We start from the raw sequence: 23936 nt of genomic DNA on the forward strand, positions 1-23936 counted from the left end.
ACCTTCCATAATCTAACCTATCCAAATGGCCCAGTCTCACCGTCATGTCCTCCTATATGTATCTTTAGCAACTATGGTCTGAATAATGTTTGCCAAACATACTGAATATCTGAAAGTCGTTCTATCTTTGTCCACACTGCTCTTTTTGCCTAGCATCCCCTTTCTATCATATTTTCCCAGTAAATGCCAACTCATTATTCCAGACCTACTTCACATGTCATCTTTGTTCCCATTAGAGTTCACATGGGCAATCACTGTATCTCTATGACACAACATTATCTCCACTGGAATTTTGAACAGAAGCTGGAGACGGCATGTTTACATACCAGCGGATGGCAGCCAGTAAGAGTTCAATAAATAAATATATTATTTAATGGATGAGAAAAATTACTGCTGTTAAAGAAATTTACACTGTACACAGTGCTTAAGAACCATACTACATCTTCTGATCAACCTCCCTATTCATCATTAATAAAATAACAGAAATTATGACACTGCTATTGTTTTTTAAAGTCCTTTGTGATATAAAAGCCTCAAGAATCAATTTTTTAAAGAGATTTTATTTATTTGTTTTCAGAGAGAGGGGAAGGGGGCGGAGAAAGATAGGGACAAGAAACATTACTGGGGACTTGGCACACAACCCAGGCATGTGCCCTAACTGGGAATTGAATAAGCAACCCTTTGATTCGTAGGCCGATCCTCAATCCACTGAGTGATACCAGCCAGGGCAAGAATCAATTTTCTTAATAAAGCATTTTCCTTCTATCAGGTACATCTGTGTGGCAGTGCTCTTTAATTAAAATCAGCCAGTTTCACAAAAACAGTCACCAAGATTTTTGAAAATGATATAAAACAAAGGTCCACTTCTCTCTTTGACAATGTACATCCCCACCACAATCTTCCAAAGAGAGTTACTAATTTCAAATTGATTCATCCCTGTGACAGTGACAGAGAAGAACTGCCTGATATTATCAGGGATCTGGAAAGTTGCTTTTGGGGCAGAGAGAAGAATTGCGAGGAACAGGTAGACCCAATGGAATATGGAAAAAACCTCGAGAGAATTAGAAAGGATTCGGAACTGGTAGAGAAAAGAAGAAGAATATGGGGAGAAATCACAGGAGATAATTAGAAAATTACAGAAGTCTGGTAAGGATCCGAAAAAGCCATCTATAAACCAAAATTACTGGCTTTGTATGAGAAAAAAATATTAAAAGCCAAAGCACATTAAACTTCTAAATCTAACTTTCAGTTTGCAGAAATACAGGAGACAAAGAAACATGCTTTACAACACAACAGTGATGTAATTAGCAAAACCCAGTATGTGGAGAATTCTACAGGACAAATAACTCAGTTTCTTCTACAAAGAACTGCAAGGGAAAACAGAAAGAGGGGATTAAAAGATAATTGAGAGACATGTCACCTGAACGCTATGTGTGGATCGTGACTGAATTCTGATTTCAAAATTCTGACAGACAGACAGACAGACGTAGATACACATACAAAGACAACTGAGGATATCTGAGCACCAACTGGATATGTGATAATAAAATAACTGTCGTTTTCAGGAGGATTATGTATTTTTAAACAGACCAAGTCTTTTAGAGGTACATATGAAAAATTTCAGCCCTACTGGTGTGGCTCAGTGGATTGAGCACCAGCCTATGAACCAAAAGGCTGCCAGTTTGATTCCTGGTCAGGGCACATGCCCAGGTTGTGTGCCAGGTCCCTTTCCCTCTCTCTAAAAATAGGTAAATAAAACATATTTTTAAAAAATTATAAATGAAATACAAGACATCTGGGATTTGCTTCATAATAATCTAGAAGGGAGGGGATAGCCATGAGTTGATCATTGTTAAAACTATATGGCGTTTACAAGAAGGTTCATTATACAATGCTTTCTACTTCTGTAATGTTGCAAATTCTCCATAATAGAGTATAAACTAAAAAAATATTACTTGCCATGATTATCTGACTCATATTAAATCTTCTTTGATGCACTCAGGTTTAAAGGTTACCTCTCAAAGTACATAATTATTCTTCAACTAAACATTTATCAAGGAACTTTCTCTCACTGTAAGTTGGTGCCTATTAAGCCTTTATAAACTCATGAGGTTTTCTTTCCTTACCTTGTCAGACAATTCATTTTCTACATCTTTCTTGATTCTCCTCAGCATAAATGGCTTCAAAATCATGTGTAAGCGAGAGAGTTGATCTGAAATGCCAGGTCCCCCCCCCGTAAGTAATGCATTATATTGATTTAACACAAACAAAAGTCAAAAATATTTTTCATTAAACTGTTTTAAACACCTTTTGACTCAATGATTCTCTGAAAGAAGACTGAAACAATGTTTCTCCCCCCAAGTAGGAAACCAAGGAATCTGAATTTTCCACAGCATTTTCCTATAGTCAATTGGACAAATGCATTTTGCTCTCGCTTAGCCAGCCAACAAGGACCACCTTATTTTTAATAGAATTCACCTTTAGAGTATTTAAGGAACATTTCTTACCCATAATACAGTTCTCATATAGATCTGATGCAAGCTATCTGTGACTCCCAGTGTTTCTCCCAAAACTCATTTTTTTCAAAGTATGCCAGCAAATAACTTGTATGTATAAGAAATTACTTAAGAACTTTCCTAATAGTTAACAGATGTCACTTCATGTCTATAATAAACACCTCATGACTCTCTTAAAGGATAATATTCAACAAGGTCAAAAGTAATGACACAGAAAGGTTAAAAATGTTCGGAGTAGAAACAAATTAGACAGAAACTAATAAAAATGATCCTTCTAGTATTTTCCGTTTTTATCACAGGAAAAAAAGCCTTACCGCATTCCACAAAGAATAATGTAATTCTGATAGGAATTTTTCAGGATCTATGTGAAAAATGAGGACTCTATAAGCCAAAATGTGGTACTTTATTATTGCCTATTCTGCCTTCATTAGCCAATATAGCAACATCACCTGAATTAGTCCTTTTTTCTTTACTTTACATATAAGCAAAGCACATATTTATAAGAGAAAAAACATCCCCCCAATCCTTCTAAGTATACTAGAAGAAAAATTCTTTGTAGAGAACAAAACATACAACTATGTGGTTGCCTAAACTGATACACAGAAGAAAGTTCATGAAAGTACTCACTCTCGTCAATGGCAGATTTGTTTTCAGCATGGCTCTCAATGTCCTTGGAAAACCATTCATTAAACTCCTCGTGTGAATCAAATAATGTTGGCATAATGAAATGCAGCAGAGCCCAGAGCTGGAAACAAAAGAAAGGTGAAAATAGCTGTAGGGCAAGAAAATGACAGTGTGGGGATACAATGGGAGTTTGGAGTGTGACAGTTGCAGATATGTGTGTATATCTGTGTCTCGGTGCACGTGTATGTGTGAGTGAATAAGAGACAGAAACTGAGTCAGCACATGCCTCATCCACCAACCCTAATTCTATAAGGTGCTATAGCAAAATGTAGCTATTTTTCAACTAATTTCAAACTAAAATTAGTCTTAAAGTGCAAGCTCAGATTTTGTGGTGGGATAGTTTTAAAGATCTTATATATAGCATAAATTGCTAATAATAAACTTAGATCAGGGATCAGCAAATTATAATCTGTGGTGCCAAGTATGGTTTGTCATCTATTTTTACAAGTAAAGTTTTACTGGAACATAGCCACACTTATTCACTTACGTATCATCTATGGCTGCGTTCACATTACAACAGCAAGGTTAAATAGTTGACAGTGATTGTATGGCCCATAAAGTCTAAAGTATTCACTACCTGGCTCTTTACAGAAAGTTTTCTGACCCCTGTTACAGATGATCAGTGAAGAAAAAAATTTAGCTCCTCTCAATGGTAAAGAGTGCTACCTTTTCATTCAAAACATCTCTGCATTGGATGTGTAGTATTCCTAATGTAGTCACTATTTATTACATAAATACAAGGAAATAAAGTAATTTATTTGCTTTTTGCCAGAGAATAAGAAAAAATAGGAATGACGCAAAAAACCCCAGTTAGGGCAAGCTATATTCTAATTCTTCCTTTCACGTGGGGGTTATAATATGTACAAAGCATTAACAGGCTGGCATGGGTAAAGAATTCTATTCTGTGCTGAAACCACTCTATTTAATGCAGATCTAAAACGGAAACCTTTACAGGTACCTACCTCTGCCATGGTGTTCTGAATGGGAGTCCCAGTTAGCAAGAGCCGATTCCGACACTGGAACTGCAAGAGAATCTTCCAACGAACACTGTTCAATAAGATGAATTACAAATTCCAATTTAGCAGTAAATCTTTTTCCATCCTACCAAGACCCCATATTTCTAAAAATGCTTTAAAAAATAATAATAATAATGAACACTCAGAATCAAGTATCCACCATGTACACAACTGAAAAATATCATTCAAAAAGCTGAGGACAGGAAATTTCAGAGAAACTGAGTTCTCTATACTGAAAATATGGTATTAGGGTTTAGGGGGAAAAGCCCACAATTAGGCAGAGTAGGATCCTTTCTGGCTTGATAAAAGTCCTCTACCTGTTGACACAAACCATTCCATGATAAGGCACGAATCTGTAGTAGGAAGCTTTAAGATGATTAATTTGTGTACTTCCAGTGAGTTTGGAGGGAGCAATGAAGAAAGGGGAAGCATGTGAGAAGAAAATGCGAAGAAATTCTATGGTTATGAGCATGTCCTACTTTGAAAGAGTGCAGTATGAAGTAATGCCCTTCAGATGATGGAAAGTTCCATGGAAAATACCACTCTGCCAGATAGCACAGACCTTTAAGAAAGTCCTACGCGCTCACCAACTGTTAATAAAAATGCATCAAACCCAAGGTTTAATACCACTGAATTAACACTTTATAGCCAAGCACTCATTTACTGTTCAGTTTAGGACCTTAAAGGTATTAGAATATTTTAAACATATAACTTCCAACAAAGGATTCTTGGAGAATTCTAATAACCATCCACGGACGAGGACAACTTGCATAAAGCAGACAGAACCTACAATCCACATAATGTAACATGCTACTTCCTATTAAGACCCTCCTGTCTAAAATAACCTCTCAAGGATAGGGCAGACTCCCCTTCCTCCACAGAAATTTTCCTTGAAGAACAAAGATCTGTTAAAATGTCATAATTATTGAGTAAGGAGATGGAATTTGAGAAAAATCCTTGTATTCTAAAAACTAATATCTATATTCCACAAAAAATGCAAAAGGGAATTTCTGACTTCTGGTCAGATATATGACTTATGGGAAGACCATCTATCTGACCAGAAGTGACATACATGCCATGTTCTGAAACCTCTCTGATGTCTTTTTTTAAGATTTTACTTATTGATTTTTAAAGAGAAGGGAAGGGAGGGAGAGAAACATCGATGTGCAAGAGAAGCATCGATCGGTTGCCTCTCGCATGCACCCAACTGGAGACCTGGCCTGCAACCTGTGTCCTGACTGGGAAGTGAACCGGTGACCTTTGGGTTCACAGGCTGGTGCTCAATTCACTGAGCCACACCAGCCTGAGTTGAAACCTCTCTGATCTTTATTTTCACATGTGTGTATAAATCACTAAGATACAGTTGACCCTTGAACAATTTTTTTCAATAAATATAGTAAATGTATTTTCTCTTCCTTATTATTTTCTTAGTAACATTTTTTCCTCTAGCTTACTTTATTATAAGAATACGATATATAATACATATAACATACAAAATATGTGTTAAGTGACTGTTTATGTTATCAAAAAGACTTCCTGTCAACAGAAGGCTATTAGTATTTAAGTGAATGGAGAGTGAAAAGTTATATGTGGATTTTCAACTGCAGAGAGTTTGAGGGGAGGTGATTAGCATCCCTAACCACACATTCTTCAAGTGTCAATTAGATATTATATACCCCAGTCCATGGAGTTTGGTTTCTACTACTCAGGTTACCTGGAGCTACTCTTGAGAGCCTGAGCCTCGTCCAATACCATGTACTGCCACTTGACCCGCTGGAAATACTTTACATCCTGCACCACCAGCTGGTAGCTGGTGATAACCACGTGGAAGGGGGCATCCTGAGTGTAAAGTGTCTTCTGTAAATATAAGAGGACAAGAGTGAAAAGAGATACCTAACAATTCATAGTAAGATAAGGAGGAATAGACTGTATTTTATAAGGCCAAGAAGTTTACAATGATAGCCCTAAAAATGGGCTTCTCCCATGTGAGAGATGTACAGTGAATTAAACCACAACTGTTTTTAAAGTAGTCATCTTAATCATAAATCATGTTAAAAACTAGTATTCAGCTTAATAAAGAAAGAAGTTCTTATTTAATCCTGGACTTCTAATCCAGCTGATTGTCTATTAACAGGAAAAACATTGTAACATTGTTTTTTTAAAAAAAGGACACTTGCCCAATGCCCAGAAATACATAAGATTTTATGCACAAGCAATTACTTAAATTAACTGAAGAAATAAAAATTGCATATGTATACATGTGTGCATATGTATATATACAGTAAGCTGAAAGTTACCTGACTCCAGAACCTCCTTATGACTTTTCTATCATGAGGATTTCCCCAATAAGGTAGCACCTGGACAAAGGACCAATATAGAGATTATTTCATACTGATAATCTTAAATGTGTCATCAAAAATATGTTATTCAGGATGATTTTAAAAGAACCTAAAACAAAATAAATACTGGAGTTCTTACATCATTGCCAGACTAGGTGCTCAACCAGCACTCCTCCTACTGACCAAATTAAAAACTCATCTATAAAACATCTGTTTGCAGGTATCAGAGATAAGCTACTGAGGCAGTGGGGAATTAAAGAGCCAAGATCCAGAGAAGAAAGAAGCTCAAAGAGGAAATCCTGGCACCTGGTACATGTTCCCCCTTTCCAAAAATTCTAGTTGAGAGACTATAAAACTGAGCACAGCTTTTTGTTTTTGTTTTGTTTCGTTTTTTTAAGAGATGCAGGGCCCATAGAGCAAAAGCTGTAGCTCAGGGAGGACAGATTCTAATCAACACCAACCTCCCTGGCCTTAAGTTAGGATCAAAGGATACATATACGTTAGTAATATAAAGGTAAACTATACACAGGCTTGCCTTAATAGACACATAGTCATCACTCAGTATTTGTAGGAAATTGGTTTCAGGACCCTTAGAAGATACCAAAACCCACGGATGTTCAAGTATCTCATGTAAAATGGCACAGTACTTACATATAACCTATGCATATCTTCCTATATACCTGATATCATCTCTAGATTACTTCTAAAACCTAATGTGAACACTGTGTAAATAGTTGATATACTGCATTGTTAAGGGAATAATGAAAAGGAAAAAAAGTCTATACAAGTTCAATACAGACACAACCATTGTAGGCCTAACTACATAGTATATATCAGCAATAATGTAACTTTTCCCTCAAAGTATTTTTTTGATTCATGGTTGTTTGAATCCTGGATGAGAGACCTTCATACTGTAGGGCTAAGTGTACTGAATTTTAGCTTTAAATCATCTCAGTTCCTGACTATATTAAAGGGGTTTTAGATTATTAATGCCCCAGAAAAAAAAAAAAATTACTAGTGGCAAGAAGCCAAAACAAAACCCCAAACACAAATTCTCTCTCTGGAAGAAGAAAATAGTATCCAGAACCCACAAATATCTCCAGAATCTTCCCCATACAATGTCTTGCATACAAAAAAAAAAAAAAAAAAAAAGAAAGAAAAAAATCCCCGACATAAGGATAGACTATATCACTTAACTGAAAACCAACATGAGAAACAGAAAAAAAGAAACAAAGCCACAAGAGGTTCAGATAATAAACATATCAGAAAATTTATTTTTTATTTTTATTTTTAATTTTATTTATTTGTTTTGAGAGAGAGGGGAAGGGAGAAAGAGAGGGAGAGAAACATCAATGTGTGGTTGCCTGTTCTCGCACCCCCAACTGCCACCCAGGCATGTGCCCTGACTGGGAACTGAACCAGTGACACTTGGTTCACAGGATGGAGCTCAATCCACTGAGCTACAGCAGCCAGAGCTAGAACATTTTTTTAAAAGAATTCAATAACAGAAAATACGCAGCTAAAGAGAAAATTAGTGAGCCAGATAGCTCAGAAGAAAACATCCAGACTAAAGTATGAAAAAAACAAAAGAATACAAAATTCAGCACTCTTTCAGTGATGCCTCTAGGGGTAGCTTGCTTTCTTCTTATTGTTATGGAGCAAAGTGCTTCTTGAATTCGTAGCTTGATGTCTTTTGTTGTTTTAAAAAATCTCAACCAGTCCTGATTGGTGTGGCTCAGTGGACTGAGTGCCAGCCAAGGAACCACATGCCTGGGTGGCAGGCAAGGTTCCCAGCTGGGGGCATGCGAGAGACAACCACACATTGATGATTCTCTCCCTTTCTTTCTCCCTCCCTTACCCTCTCTCTAAAAATAAATGAATAAAATATTAAAAAAACAAAACAAAACTTAAGACAGAAGCACAAATATGCAGAAAGTAATAAAGATCAATGAAAACAATGAACATGTAATATGAATAAATCTAAAATTAAAAATGTATAGATAATACAATGTCTTATGGGATTTAAAATATAAAAATGTTTTACTTTTTAAAAAGTCAATGACATATGTATTCTTCTGGGTATCTATCTATTGAAGAATAAAATGAATATATAATTAGCAATCTAAGAGGAAAAGGAACAAAAAAAGTAATAAAATCCAATCAATCCAAAAGGATCCAAGAAAGGAGAGAAAAAGGCAAGTTGAATGTGTTAACAACTAGAAAGCAAACAGAAAGGCAGGAAATTTAAATTATATATATCAGTCGTCGGCAGCCGTCCGTCTCGAGAGACGATGGTGTAGCTTCTTAAGAGTCTATCTGCACCGCCGAGAATGGTTGTGCAGTCCGACTCGGGAGTGACACATCAGTAATTACATGAAAAGTAAGCATAAATATTTCAAATAAAAGGCAAAGATGGAGAATGGTTAAAAGTAAAAAGAAGCAAACGATACCATGAAAAAGCTAACCAAAGAAAATTAATCTATTTAATATCAGATAATATAGGTTTTAAGGTAAAATGTCTTAAAGAGAAGAATTTCATCATAATAAAAGTTTCAATGCACCAGGAATATGAACTAATTGTACATTTGTATATATATCAAAAGCCTCAAAATACATAAAGCAAAAATGGATAAATCCATAATTGTGGAAAATTTTACCACACCTCTTTCAGTCACTAATAGGACAGGCACACACACACACACACACACACACACACACACACACACAAAAGTCAGGAAAGATACAGGTTTGCTAAACAAGTTAGCAGAACTGACCTAATCAATATATAAATAACACCACACTCAACAACTGTAGAAGACATGTTATTTTCATGGTATTTATAAAAACTGACCATATGCTGGGCCATAAAAGCAATGTTCAACAAATTTCAAAAGAATAAAATCATAAAAGGCATGTTTCCTTATTACAGTGGATTTAAGCTATAAATTAATCACAAAAAGCTACCTAGAAAACCATACTTTGTTTGGAAATTAAGAACCACACTTTTAAATAACCCATGAAACTTGTAAGAACTTGCAGAAGGATCTACAAATTATTTTGAATTGAAAGATGATGAAAATCTGACCAATCAAACCTTTGGATGACTACAGCAGTCATGCTTAGAAAGCAATTAATACCCTTAAATTAGAAAAAGCTGAAAATCAACAATCTAAGCTCCACCTCAAAACATTAAAAAAATTTAAAAGTTTACCAAAAAAAGGCAGACAAGAATAATAAAAGAGCATTAATAAATGAAATAGAAAACATACAGAATAGCCAATTTCAGGGATGAAAAATGATACATTAAATAACTAAAAAATTATAAATCATCTTTCATGGGAAAAATAAGTTAGAAGAACTAATCATACTAGAACCATAAAACAAGTATTACTCAGATACTTGCCAAATAAAATACAGTTTCAGATGTTGTCATCATAGATCTTTTGAATGTAATCTAAAACTTTTAAAAAAATATTTTATTTACTTACTTTTAGAAAGAGGGGAAGGGATGGGAAAAGAGAGAGAAACATCAATGTGTGAGAGATACACATATCGGTTGCCTTTCGCAAGCCCCCAACTGGGGACCTGGCCCACAACCTAGGCATGTGCCCTGACTGGGAAACAAACTGAGACCTTTCAGTTTACAGGTTGCACTCAATCCACTGAGCCACACCAGCCAGGGCTGAATGTAATCTAACTAAAAACCTGAGCAGAGTCTACACTTACGTTCTGTAGGGAAGTGAACACATTTCTGATAATCTAAAGAAGTAATAGCAATAGAAACAATGACGCAAAAGAGCAGAGGTCGTTAAACCTTTTCTGTAAAAGACCAGATAAATATTTCTACTTTGTAGGCCATATCATCTCTGTCACAAACACTCAAACTCTGCTGTTGTAGTGAGAATTCAGCCATAAATAATACATAAACAAAAGAGCATGATTGTCTTCCTATATGATTTAAATTTCATACATCATTATAAAGTATTTTTTAATCAACAATTTAAAAATGTAAAAACAATTATTAGCATGCAAACTGTACAAAAAAACCCCCAAACAGGTGGCAGATTCTTCAATAACTTAAATATAGAATGACTTAGCAATTCCTCTAAGTACATACCTCAAAGAACTGAAAAACAAGGTGTTCAAACAAAAACCTGTACATGGATGTTCATAGCAGTGCTATTAACAATAGCCAAAAGGTTAAAAACAACCCAAGTATCCATTAATAAATACATGAATAAACAAAATATAATATATCCAGACAATAAGATTATCCAGTCATAAAAAGGAATGAAGTACTGATATATCCTGTAACACTGATGTACCTTGAAAACATTAAGCTAAGTGAAAAGAAGCCGGACATAAAAGTCCATATATTTTATATTCCAGTTATATGAAATATCCAGAATAAGCATATCCATAGAGACAGAAATATTTGTGGTAGCAGGGTCCGGAGGGAAAGGAGAACTAAGGAGTAACTGCTTAACTGGGTGGAGGTTTCTATTAGAGATGATGAGAAATCCTGCAACCAGATACCAGAGATCATTGCACTATATTGTAAATGTACTTAATGCTACTTCATTGTACACTTTAAATTGGTACAGATTATGTGTATTTTATCACAATTTTTAAAAGCTGGGGACAAACAAGTGGTAACTAGAACTGGCCCAAAGGCCATATTTGACTGACCTCTAAACTACAGTATCAAAAAGAAGCTCAACATGCAAATGAAAGCTCAACTTCAGGTAGAGTTAATAATCAAAGGAGAAGCAGTAACAATGACATTATAATAGTACTATATTGCCATCCATCGGTCAATGAAGGAAATACCAAAAGTCTAACTGGTTTGATGGAAAATTTTAAGACTTAAATTCTAACTTCCTGATTGTACAAAATGTACTGACCACCACCACCAACAACAAAAGCAGAAAAAAAGATGGGGCACTCCATCTCCCATATGTTAAACAATTTTATAAAAAATACTCAACGAATTTCATCTTCAACTTAGAGAGTTAAAAATGAGTCAGCCAAGTTAAAAGCTATACCCTGATGTGTTTTGTCAAGTTTCTGAATTTACGATTAAGCCACAAAGGTGGGGCCACAGCCATAAAGGTGTCCCAAAGTAGAATATCCCAGATATGTCCCTATTACCTTACAAAGCATATGACAGAAAAATACCTGTTTCCCATCTTCACCCTATCCTGTGTACCTTTAAACTGCATAGGACCCATGATTACTATAGAGACCCAAAATCAGAGACATCATGTCAATATCTCTTGATACATAATCTCCATAAAATCCTCCTCACCATGCAATTTCATTATCATTTTACCCTTAGGGAAAGAACACATATTTAACTCATTTTCCCCCTTTTACTTGCAAACAATATAATAAATCCTGCTCATTCTCTTCTATTCCAACAACTTTCCATGAGTAAGCCCATTTAACACTTGACCATGTCTCACCTACCTTGATGCAACATACTTCCCTACTGATCATTTCTTACCTCAATCTCAATTCTTTTCCTCTGAATTAGTTAAAATCATTTTCACATTATCTAACTTAGACAGTACCTTACCTACTTTAGTCCTAATCTGGACTAAGGCTAAAGATCTAGCTTTGGAGGATAATTTATGAATATATTTGGGGGGGGAGGGGGCAGGTGACAATATTACATATGACAGGATATGTGCCTGGATGATGATTTGCCAAAAATCTACATTAAACCAGCAAGGTAGATTTTTCTATTATGGTAGTCTGACCAAGTACATCAATTCATGTGGCCAGTGCTTGGACTTTGGATCCATAAAGATATAATATACTCTCTTATTGCTCCCACCGTAACTTTTATAGAAATGTATGTGAGGTAAAATTAAAAATTATTATGAGCAATTAAATAAGCAAGGCAGCAAAAGAGTCAGAAAGTTTATTTTAAAGAGCAACAGAACTTTTTGTTGGATTTTTACCTTGAATTTAGGAACAAATCTGGTAAACTCCTGATGCCAATTGTTAAGTGTGGAAGCAGGTGAAATTATTAAGAAAGGTCCCCAAATGTTCTCTCTCTGAAACAGAAAAACTGGGTTAGCCAACTTAGGAAAACTGCAGATATTTAATTCAAAATTATAATTAATGACAAGAGCCATTTAAGAACAGGAAGTACACTGTAACAAGAGAAACACTGAGAAAGAAGCTGCTTATACACACCCCGAGGAAAAAAACAGCAAGCAATTACCGCCCCCTCACCTCTTATAGGCTTTAATTTATATCATTCACAAAGCACTTAGAACATACTGATTTGCATGTATTGCTTTCCCTTATATTAGATGATCATAACAATTTTTCTATCATCCACTGGATATAGAGCTTTTGCTTTTTTCAAAAGGTTTTTACACATTTTCTCATTTAATTCTCACATAATCCCTGTAAGGAAGTTTGCAGAAGTGGAAACAACCTCAGAAAAGTTAAAGTCAGATCAAAGAGGTTATGTGAATTGCCCAAGATTACACTGCTAATAAGTGTAGAGTTGAGAATATGAACTCGGGTCCCTCCATACACTGTCTTTGTCACCACAATGGTAGTTCCCAACTGGTGGTGGGGAAGGTTTCCAAACCACACATGCTCAAAAATTGTCCTAGTCTTGAAAATCAGTGTTTCACTACATTATGTCACTCTGTAAAGGCCTTGAAGGCAAGGAGCAAGTCCTACTGGCTTGGTATGCTACAGAGCCTAACATAGGGCTTGATAATGCCTGATTCTCAATAGAAAAGGACCCTAAAATCTAGAGAGAAAAGTAGGAAGATGGCATCTACCCACCTCAGCCAGATGGGCCAGGAGGGCAATGCTCTGTACCGTTTTCCCAAGGCCCATTTCATCTGCAAGAATACCATTAATACCCTAGAAAAAACACACTCACAGTTAATACCTCTTACATTCCACCATACAGGGTTCAACCTACTGCCTAAAGGAACTAAATGTTAAACTAGTTCTAACAAAAGTGAGTAGACACACCAAGCTTCAGCACTTAACCCATTGCTATGATTCCTTTTGTCAGCTCCATAGCAACAACTGTGAATCGTGAAGCCAGTTTCATTGCTAATCTAATCCAGGCACAAAAGCAAAGAATTAGGCTTACCAAGACCACCTAAGACAAACTATATATGTGATATAAATGTTCTCCAATAAAGTCTCCAGGTTAAAAATATGGAGACATCTTTTTGACTCTAGTCAAAGGATAAAGCTTTTTAAAAGGAATGAAATCTAAGTCATTATCTGGTGCTCATTTCACAATCCACTAAACAGGTAACAAATGAAAGAGAATGGGTATACAGTTCTAAAATTTACCTGTTCGTAGAGATTTGCCAACCAATTCATGCCTTTCAGCTGATAACCTTTTAATTTGCCATTAAAAATTGTGGGCTGTGGAATATCCTCACCAGCCCGGATAGATGGATTTGCCAGGCTGTAACTCTCCCCAAACCCACTGCCAGACTTGTTTGCTGCCCGTAAGGCAGCTGCTCGACTTTCTTTTGCATCTTCATCAAATGACCTTGTCTGGAAAATAAATACTTATTAGAAGAAAAATGTAAGAAATTAAATTAAAATTCATAACGACAATATATCTCTTCTGTGCTAATTGCAACAAAATTTCTGATATATAATGTAAAATGATATATTACTTATAAAAGCATAGTACGTTAAAAGTAATTACTAATATTTTAAAATCAATTTAACAATTAAAAACATGCTTTTGATGGATAGACACTAAGCCTTATATATGACTACTTGCTTCATCAAGAAATTTATTTAAGTTTTGATATAGAATTTGGCTGCGATTGGTGGAAATAAGGTTGAGTTTATATCTAACCTTGACTTGTATACTATTGAAATTATATATGGGTTCCTATGCAATATGCTATACTGTGCTCTCTTTACTTAATTCAATCTAATTGCAATTTCTTTCTGGTTTCAGTAAATATCACTATATCATGAATAAGCAATTTTTTTTATCCTCACTGAGGACATTGTCATTTATATTTTTGAGCGAGAGAGAGAGAAGGAGGAAGAAAGGAAGGAAGAGAGAGAAACACTGATGCAAGAGAAGCACCGCTTGGTTGCCTTCGGTATTCACGCCAGGACTGGGGATGAACCCAGAATGCATGCATGTGCCCCAACCAGGAATCAAACCTATGACCCTTTGGTTATGGATGGCGCTCCAACCGCTGAGCAAAATTGGCCAGTAATAAGCAAATTATTACTGAAGTGAAAGAAAAGTACTAACTTAAAGAGTTTTTTTCTTTTAAAAAAAAATTTCACACGAGGATATGTTTTCTTATTGATTTCAGAGCAAGAGGAAGAGAGAGAAAGAGAAAGTGAGAGAAACATCAATATGAGAGAGAAATATCGATCAGTTGCCTCCTGTACACACCACAGATTGAACCAGCAATCTATGTATGTGCCCTGACGGAATTAAACTGGCAACATCTTGGTGCACGGGATGATGTTTCAATCAACTGAGCCACCCAGCCAGGAGTTAGCAGTTTTCTTAAGGCATGATATAGCTGTAACAAGCAAGAATGTGGTCTTTTCACTAAATAACCATGGTGCATTTCTGAGTATGTTTCCCATGATTACTTAAGAGGACAAAAAAGCAGGCAAACTCTCCTAGCTTCAATCAAATGAATGCTTGTTTTCCATCTTTCCTCAATCACCTACACATACACACATTCTCCAATGTTTTCTTTTTTATCCTCACCCAAGGATAGTTTCATTTACTTTATTAGAGAGAGAGAAAGGGAGAGAAGACGGGAGAGAGAGAAACATGAATGTGAGAGAAGCATCAAGTGGTTGCCTTCGTAAGCACTCAGACTGGGGATCCACGCTGGGACCAGGGATGAACCCATGACCTACGCATGTTCCCCAACCAGGAACCGAACCTGAAATCTTTCGGTTACAGAATATACTCCTTCATGCACTGGTGGGCGAGCCACATCAGCTGAGGGTGCCAATGCTTTTAATTGAAAATATGATTAAGATTGAAGGAAGATTACCCAAGTAAAAGGTTGTGGGGTATTTCCAGGGCTCATTAGTTTATCTTTTCATTTTTAAGACTCACCCGAGCTTGATGAATATGGTAAGCATTTTCAGCATTCTTCAGGGCCTGGGCTTTGAAATGGTTACTATCTGAAAAGAAAAACTTACAGATTATTCTCATTAATTGATTTTATTAAAAGATGCAATTCACATCTACATGTTTGTATCCCTGACTCCCCAGTTCTATTTATCCTTAAGTTCATGGAGGACGAGAGAACAGAAAGGATCAAAATTACTTGACAGAGGTAAGGACCTGGAAGTGGCAATGGAGGCAGAGGGCTGCCATGCTCTCCTATCACAAAAGCCAGCTCACAAAAATAACCAGGAGACTGAGTTCCAGCCTCCCAATCCTGGGTTTCCTGCATTAAGCAATGCCAAAGCCATGAAAGCAAGACAATGAGGATTCAAAATTGTGATATACTTCCGCCAGATGACATTATTCCAAAAGATAAAATACAGACACATGTATCTACCAAGATACCCTAAAGCACCCCCATTCTCTTTTTATTATTAGCTCAACATGACCTTGATCATTATTCCCTGTGAAATTTCTCTCAAACTTCATTCCAATTCCTCCCTCTCCCATGGTCACAAAGATACCAAAACTGAATAGTGCCTAACTTGCATGACCAACAACCTTGTTATGGGAGAGATGATGTTTTCTCCTGAGACGTTATATTCTCTGAATTCTTCTGATTTAATACCTTCTATTTCCACTAACAAATAAAAACATATAAAACATCCTGAAACTTATAAGATCATATAACGTGACCCTTTCCTTTTCAAATTCTTCAGTAAGTTATTGTATATGCTTGTTTTATGGAAACATTCAATTTTCTATTATAGTACAATAAAGTCCCCTTTACTGATCAATATTATCTATCAGTCAAGAGAAAACTTGCAAGAATTAATGTGTATTAGATATGACAAAATGGAAGGTACCTACTTCTTCGAACTCTTGATTTAGGACTCACCATAATCTTCCTGTGTGATGTTAACTACCACCCCTCCACCAATGTCAATTTGTCTCTGGGTAGAGCTGTCTTCTAGTTTCCTTAAAATTTCTTCCTGGATCCCATCATGACCCATGTCTCGTTTGCGACTCATAAAATGGGCATACAACTCTGTCTGGGTAATTAGGAAATTTAGTTTTCGCTGTTGCCTCTTGGCCTAAACAGGAAATAAGTTGAAGTGAAAAGAGTCACATCATTAATTGCATACAAAAGGTAGTCAACAGAATTCACTAAACCTATATACAGTTTGCATATACTTCCTTTAGAAAGGTAAAAACTACTAATAAACAGTTTTACAATAACCAAGTGGTACTAAAAGCAAATAATAACCTTCATTTATAGTCTAATAATAACCTATGTTTTGATCTACTTCATAATATGAAATCTTTTCTCTGTTAGGCTTCTGTCTAAAATGCTTATTTCTTTATTATATCACTTTTGTATAGTGCTACTCAGACACAAACTAAATTTAATCTACATATTTTATTTGATAACCTAGGTGGCAGATACATTTGTAATAGCTTCATTATTTTCAAAAATGTAAACACGTCAAAAGCTCTTCTTTATCTAGCACCAAAATTCAAAGTAAGTAACTAAGAGCTATAAATTACTGTTGAAGTCAATGTGGGAAGTATTTGAGAAGAAGCCAATCAAAGGAAGACAATGCTCCCCCAAATACATACTTTATTTTAATGTGAAAAAAATAAAATTGAAGTGCCTCTGGAATAATCATTCATCAAAATAAACAATAAAATGAGTAAACAAATATCCTCAAAGACCAAATGGTGTGGAATATAGTATACACAATAAATACAAAATTAAAGTCTTTATCTTTCATTAACTATTTTATAATAAAATTCCTATGAAGTGTATTTGATTTATCATTAGAATTACTTCCCCAAAACAAAAACAGTAATTATTATAAGGATCAAAGCCAAGAAAGGCACAAGTCCCAAAGTATGCCACAAAATATTGTGTTTTTTTTTTTTTTTAGGGTTTCATAGCACTTGAGCCAGATTCAAATTAGCAAGAAAATCTGAGAATCTGAGAAAACACTGAGGTTTTTTTTTTTCATAACAGACACAAATGCTCATGTTCCAAAGCTAAATAAAGTACACTCAAGAAAACCTTTGTAAAACAAGGTAAACTAAAGGGCAATAAAGATCCATCAAAAATAGTTTTATTTCAAAAGTTCAGAGAAAAAGACATACAAGTTAACATACCCACAGATGAAATTGTCATCAATTGGCTATCAACATAATTAAGAGTATGTCTCACAAACCTAGATCATAAGCCAAGTCCCTTGCAAAACTTCAAGATCCATGACTCTTAAATGCCTCTGAACTCAGTAAGCATTCCCGATAGCATCATGTGTTTACTAACTCAATAATATGTTTATCTTGGGGGTGGAAAAAAAAAATATGTTTATCTTGCACGCAAAGATATAAGTTACTGAGGGGACTTAAGAGAACTGGGCAAACTCCATATTCATTCTCAACAGCACGATAAAGGAGGGATGATCAAAAGCTTAGGAGAGACTCCACAGCCCTGCTTTTGCAAGAGTACTGCCTATACTGAAAGAAAACATGTGATCCTCTGAACCCCTTCTTTCTGCAGACCTCAACTTTCCTTCCACTCCTCCCAAATGGTTCACCAACGGGAACATAATACCTTTGTCCTCTTAAGTCTCCCCTCCTGCTTCCCCAAACAATATACTCAACCTTCATCAGCTGGCATCAGACTTAGCAAGAGTACTAGCTGCAGGTTAAAACAGCAAAGTAGGTAGGGTTGGGTCTCAGAAATCTGGGCTAATTGTCCACTGTCCGTATCTGGCCCTAAATTTGGCAACCAGCCCTGATCTTCCAACACATCAAACAGCCAGCACCTGGCACCATGCCAAGAGTAGCTATAAACTGTTTTCTTTTACTTTGTCACTTTTCGTTTTTCCTTTCTTTTCTTTTTTTGTTCCTCCAGAAATATACAAAGAAATAGGCTGCAAAGAATAGAAGAAATTAGCATAGAAGAAAAGCGGGGAAGCCCAGGGACAGATTTTATTGAATGAATAAGAACAGAATTGGTTTACTAGACTAAAATCGCTATCCTTAAAGTTATGTCTTAAAACATTTTTACACAATTTCATTGGTTAGGTTTATAATTCATGAAGTGCAAACCAATCTCTTGGTATGGCTGCAGCAATTAGGGTTTTCAAAATTTTATGCTCTTGTCTTACCTCCCGCATTTCCTCATCCAATTTCCGTTGCTCTAAGGCTTCCTTCTCAGCACGCTTACGGTGTTCCTTCTCTACCTTCTCGTACTTCTTCCAGTACAGAAGCATCTCCTTGGTAAGGCGGCGGGCACGAGGCAAGGTTTCCTTACAGTTCTTCTGGGCCTGCAATGCAGCTCGACGCACCTCCTTCATGCACTGGTGGGCGAGCTGCAGATGACAATGTTATCAATGGAGGGCTTGACACCGGGACCAGTGCTTCCTGGGCTCCAAACCACAACATTCCTCATTCTTTTCAGTGCACACAGTCCTCCTATGGCCACATCTCCTTCTCTCCCAATCTAATTAATAAACCTGTATAGTACTATGGCCCAGACTCAGACACCAAGGTAATATCAGGGATGAGAAATCTATTGACATAATGTCTTAGGAGATAAAAAAGGAAAGCATAATGACTTGTGCTAGGAAGTTACAAAGTATGATCACACACATTAATAATAGCTATGAATGCTTACTATATGATAAGCACCATTCTAAGCTTAACATATATTAAGTTAATTTATTCTTCACAAAAACCCTATGAAGTTGTTATCATCATCCTCATTTTATAGATGAGGAAACTGAGGATGAGTGATTACCCCATGCAAATACAACTAGAAACACTACCTCATCTGATCCTCACAACTCTCAAAGGAAGCTCTGTTATTCTCCTCTAAGGGAAGATATTATGAAGTGTCTGAACACAGGACGATTCCGTGGTCTGCCCAACAAATGAGAGTGGGATATGATCTTACTATAAAAGGTTCATATACCAGAAATGTGAGGAAGAACAATTTTATTTACAAAATAGATTGAGCACACTTAGACACTAAACTCTCTTAGGTACCATTATATTCATTAACAATAGGTTACATGAGACAAGAGCAGCAAGCATGAATGCAAAGAACAAGAACACATTCAAGCAAAACATAAAATGGGAAATATAAAACTATAATTTTACCTTTCGGCTATTGGTGAGAAACAGGTTACGAGCTGAAGCTTTCTGCTTGTTAGCCTAAAATATTTTTAAAAAGTTTCATTTAGAATTTCTTTTTGAGAAGAGATTATGTACTGACATTCTTTTATTCAACTTGAGGGTTAAAAAATAAAGCATCAAGTGAAACATATTCAAGATATATTAACTGAAGAATCACATATAAACCCACTAAAGAAGCATTAAGAATAAGATAGTGCTGCCACTGCCTTAAGAGTCTTCTGTACATTTTTGGAAAGAATTTAGGTTATATGTAAGGTTTGAAGTGGGCTAGGAAAAATAAAACATCATATCCTAACCCTAAAATACACTGCTTGCCTGGGCCAATCTGCAAAGAAGCTGAGAGCAGGGCACTCAGATGCAGAAATTGTTACAAGAAAGGTAAACTAACCCCTCAGGTTAGTGACTCTAGCCCTAACTCCAGCCAGGCCAAACCTGCTGCCACTATTACTCAATTTCTGCATCACCTTCTACAATAAAAAATTCTTAGGCAGACATAACATACGATGACTCAGCTACCTACTCGAGCTGCTTATTGTGTCTTCTACTTCAGTTAAAAATCTCAATAAAGAAACTGAATTTCCCATGATGCAAAATTCATTTGTCATGGGAGAAGACACAGAAGAGGCAGAAGTGAGTGGCTCTCTGACTCTTAAGAAGCTCTCCCCTTCATTCTGAAGAAACGATGGGCTCAAAGTTACAGGGGCATGGAAGCCATTTCTAAACTATTCCCAACTCAGACTGTGTGCCTAAGGAAACTGTAAGGCATTTTACCAAAATCTTTCTCTTACAAATTCTTAAGCAGCTATTGCCACTTTAAAGACAAGAATCTCCAATATTTCCATTCAATTCCTTGTTATTAAGAGGGCATCATCTGAAGCCTCTTCACCAAGTACAAAGCATGTTTCCTCATAACTTTTCCCATCAAGAATGCTCACACATAAACTTTCTCCCCAGAAATGGTAGAGAACCACCACCACACCAAGGGATCAAAGCTAATAATACCAATATTAGGAGAGATGTGTCATATGCCTTCTGATGTGACATACAAAGAAGGACATATCACTCCCCTGGTAATCCTACCAGAAATGCAGAATCCAAATCTAATCCTGAGGTAACATCATACAAATCCAAATTCAGAAACATTCTACAAAATGACTGGCCTATTCTCTTCAAAAATAACGATGTCATGAAAGATGAAGGCTGAGAAATTGTTTCAGATTAAAGGAAATTAGAGACAAATGCAATATGTAGTTCTAGAGTGAATCCTAGATTAAATCAGTAAAGAAAAAAAGCAACGTAAAAGACATTATTGAGACGACTGATGAAATTTAAATATGGTCTATGGATCAGATCATTTTTATAACTGCACTGTGGTTATGTGACAAAATGTCCTCTTTCTTAGGAAATCCACACTGAATTATTAGAAGTGAGGTTAGCACAAAGTCTCAAATCTTCAAAACGGGTGAGAAAAAAGCATACATTTATGTAAAAAGGCAAATGAGACCAAAATAATGCTAAATGAATAAAAGATACCTGGCAGTTCCTTGCATTATTCTAGCCATATAGTATTAAAAACTCTTTGTTTTGAACTAATTCTAGATTTACAGAAAATTTGCAAATAATAGTACAATTCCCTTATATCCTTCCCCCTGCTTTCCCTAATTTTAGCATCTTACATATCCAGAGTACAACTATTAAGATGAGAATTTAACACTGGTAAAATATTAACTAAACTACAGGTCTTATTTGAATGTCAAAAATTTTCCTACCAATATCCTTTCACTGTTCCAGGATCCTACACAAGATTGCACATTGCATTTAGTCTCTTTTTTCCTTAGTCTCTTCTTGGATGTAACATTTCCTCAGTCTTTTTCATGTCTTTGACACTTTTGAAAAGCACCAATCAGTTGTTCTTTGGAACATCCCAAAATTTGTGGTTTTCTGATGACTGAAGTGACATTATACATTTTGGCAGAATTCCACAGAAATAAAGTTTTCTTCTCAATGTATCACATCAATGAGTTCATGATGTCAAAATATACATTACTAGTGATGTTTACTTTGAGCATTTGGTTAAAATTCATTCTGCCAGTTTTCACTACTACAGTTACTACCTTTCCCTTTGTACTATAATATGTATTGCAGGGCGGATGCTTTGAGTCTACGCAAGTAGTTTCTCCTTTAACTTCTGCCCTCTAATTTTAGCATTCGCCTCTTTCCTTCCTTCTATACTTACTAATTCAAATTCTACTGTAAGAAACAATTGTACCTCTACCTTACTTTTTATTTATTTCTAACAGTGTGAATTCATAAATATTTCTTTATTCTATGGGTTAAAATCCAGAATTATTATTATATATTCTGTCTCTCAAATTACTCTAACTTTGTCCATAAGCAACTCCTTCAGGTTGGCTCCTGTGTTTTTCTGACAAGCTCAGCAGACCCCCGCCTCTGCCACCATCCCATCTTCTTTCAAGCACTTCCTTACTTTCTGGCACCGTAAGATGTTTAAGGCATATCTTGTATTAAACTAGGAGCCCTAGTTCCTTTTATCAGAGAATAAAAGGCGTTTAGAAACCAAGGTCTGAGTGCTAGGTAATACTCATTGTTACTGGGCTGCCATTGCTCCTAAGCCCTGTCAGCAAACAGAGCTAGAAAAAATATGTATACTAATCCATACATACACACCCAACTATATTTCTATATTTATCCATATGTACATGAAAAACCATATACTAATATCTGATTCCAATCAAACTTCACAGGCTTCATTTTAGCTTTCCCCTCCCCTCTTCTTTACTTCTAACTTCTTTCTCCAACAGTAAGAAACAGAATATATTTATTTGTTCAATTCTAATGAGTACATAAAGTAGTTTCAAAAGTACTAACTCATTTTACTGTGAGGAACACTTTTACTTTGTCAATCATGGCATTTATGTATAGTTCTTTTGGTCTTTAGCCTTACACATTCAGTCAAAATACTGTTCAGTCACTTAGGTGACTTTTTTTATTCTCCACTCGTTGCAACATAGTATGTGACTCATTTTTAAAACAATTAAGTTCATTTTTTTCTGTTTTTATTCCTTTTACCTACATATACATACAACCAACCTCCTTCTCCACCCACATCCTGGTTGGTTGAATTGCTTTGTTTATTTCGAAGTTATAGTCAGGAATATGTAAAACACTACTATCATTCTAAAAATCAGCACTTTACAAAACGATAATACTCAAGGACTCCTTCTTCATCCCTGCTAGCCTGTTTCCATCCCCTCCCTTTTTCTACCCTTTTCCTGCCCTGCCTCTGTAAGGAATTAATCGCTTTAATTCTGATTTATCCTTCTTGAATTTATTTTGCACAAAGGAACAGATATTTGCGTGTTTTCTGTATTCCCCCCCCCCTTTTTTAATATGAAAGGTAAATACTCTAAATACCTGCTCTTGTTTTGTATTTCACTTAACAGTATGTCTTAGAAATTCTTCATATCAGTTCAGAGAGTTCGTCCTCATTCTTTTCTTTTAACAGCAGCACAATAATCTACCATGCAGATCTACCATTGTTTAACTCAAGTCCCATATGTGGATATTTAGGTTGTTTATATTATTTTGCAATTACAAATGATGCTGCAATGAATAACTTCGCTTACATTAATTTGTATTGTTGAAGGTTTAGCGTCAGAGTCTATTCTTACAAGTGGAAGTGCTAGTTTGAAAGACAAGTGCAAATGTAGATTGTTAGGTACTGTCAACTCTCCCTCCTTAAGTTTCTCCTAATTTGCATTCCTAGCAGGAAAGTATGAGTGACTATTTCCCCACAGCCTCCTTAACAGAAAGTGTCATTGTAGTTAAAAACTTTTGCCTGTGTGATGGGTGACAAATGGTGTCTAGGTGCTATTTTAATTTGTATTACTCCAATTATATAAGACTTTGATTCTTTTTATTATGTTTGAGGGTCATCTTCATATCTTTTTTTCTTAATTGTCTATTTGTGTCATTTTCCCACCTGTCTACTGAATTT

At 35.8% G+C, this 23936-nt stretch overlaps 1 protein-coding gene across 2 annotated transcripts in view; it reads right to left on the reverse strand.

Annotated features, from left to right (window-relative positions):
- INO80 (INO80 complex ATPase subunit) overlaps positions 1 to 23936 on the reverse strand; it is a 131703-nt gene that overhangs the window by 66362 nt on the left and 41405 nt on the right. For both annotated transcript variants that reach the window (XM_090270437.1, XM_090270436.1), the window contains exons 8-19: positions 19883 to 19936; positions 18889 to 19092; positions 16620 to 16815; positions 15668 to 15735; positions 13897 to 14106; positions 13369 to 13449; positions 12522 to 12617; positions 6514 to 6573; positions 5931 to 6073; positions 4163 to 4247; positions 3144 to 3261; positions 2127 to 2212 (exon numbers count right to left, since the gene is read on the reverse strand). In XM_090270437.1, the coding sequence (XP_090126563.1) occupies positions 2127 to 2212; positions 3144 to 3261; positions 4163 to 4247; positions 5931 to 6073; positions 6514 to 6573; positions 12522 to 12617; positions 13369 to 13449; positions 13897 to 14106; positions 15668 to 15735; positions 16620 to 16815; positions 18889 to 19092; positions 19883 to 19936 (1401 nt within the window). The remainder of the gene's footprint in view (positions 1 to 2126; positions 2213 to 3143; positions 3262 to 4162; positions 4248 to 5930; positions 6074 to 6513; positions 6574 to 12521; positions 12618 to 13368; positions 13450 to 13896; positions 14107 to 15667; positions 15736 to 16619; positions 16816 to 18888; positions 19093 to 19882; positions 19937 to 23936) is intronic.

The sequence above is a fragment of the Furipterus horrens genome, unplaced genomic scaffold (genome assembly GCF_987537825.1).
Source record: "Furipterus horrens unplaced genomic scaffold, mFurHor1.1.pri manual_scaffold_3, whole genome shotgun sequence".
Taxonomy (NCBI): domain Eukaryota; kingdom Metazoa; phylum Chordata; class Mammalia; order Chiroptera; family Furipteridae; genus Furipterus; species Furipterus horrens.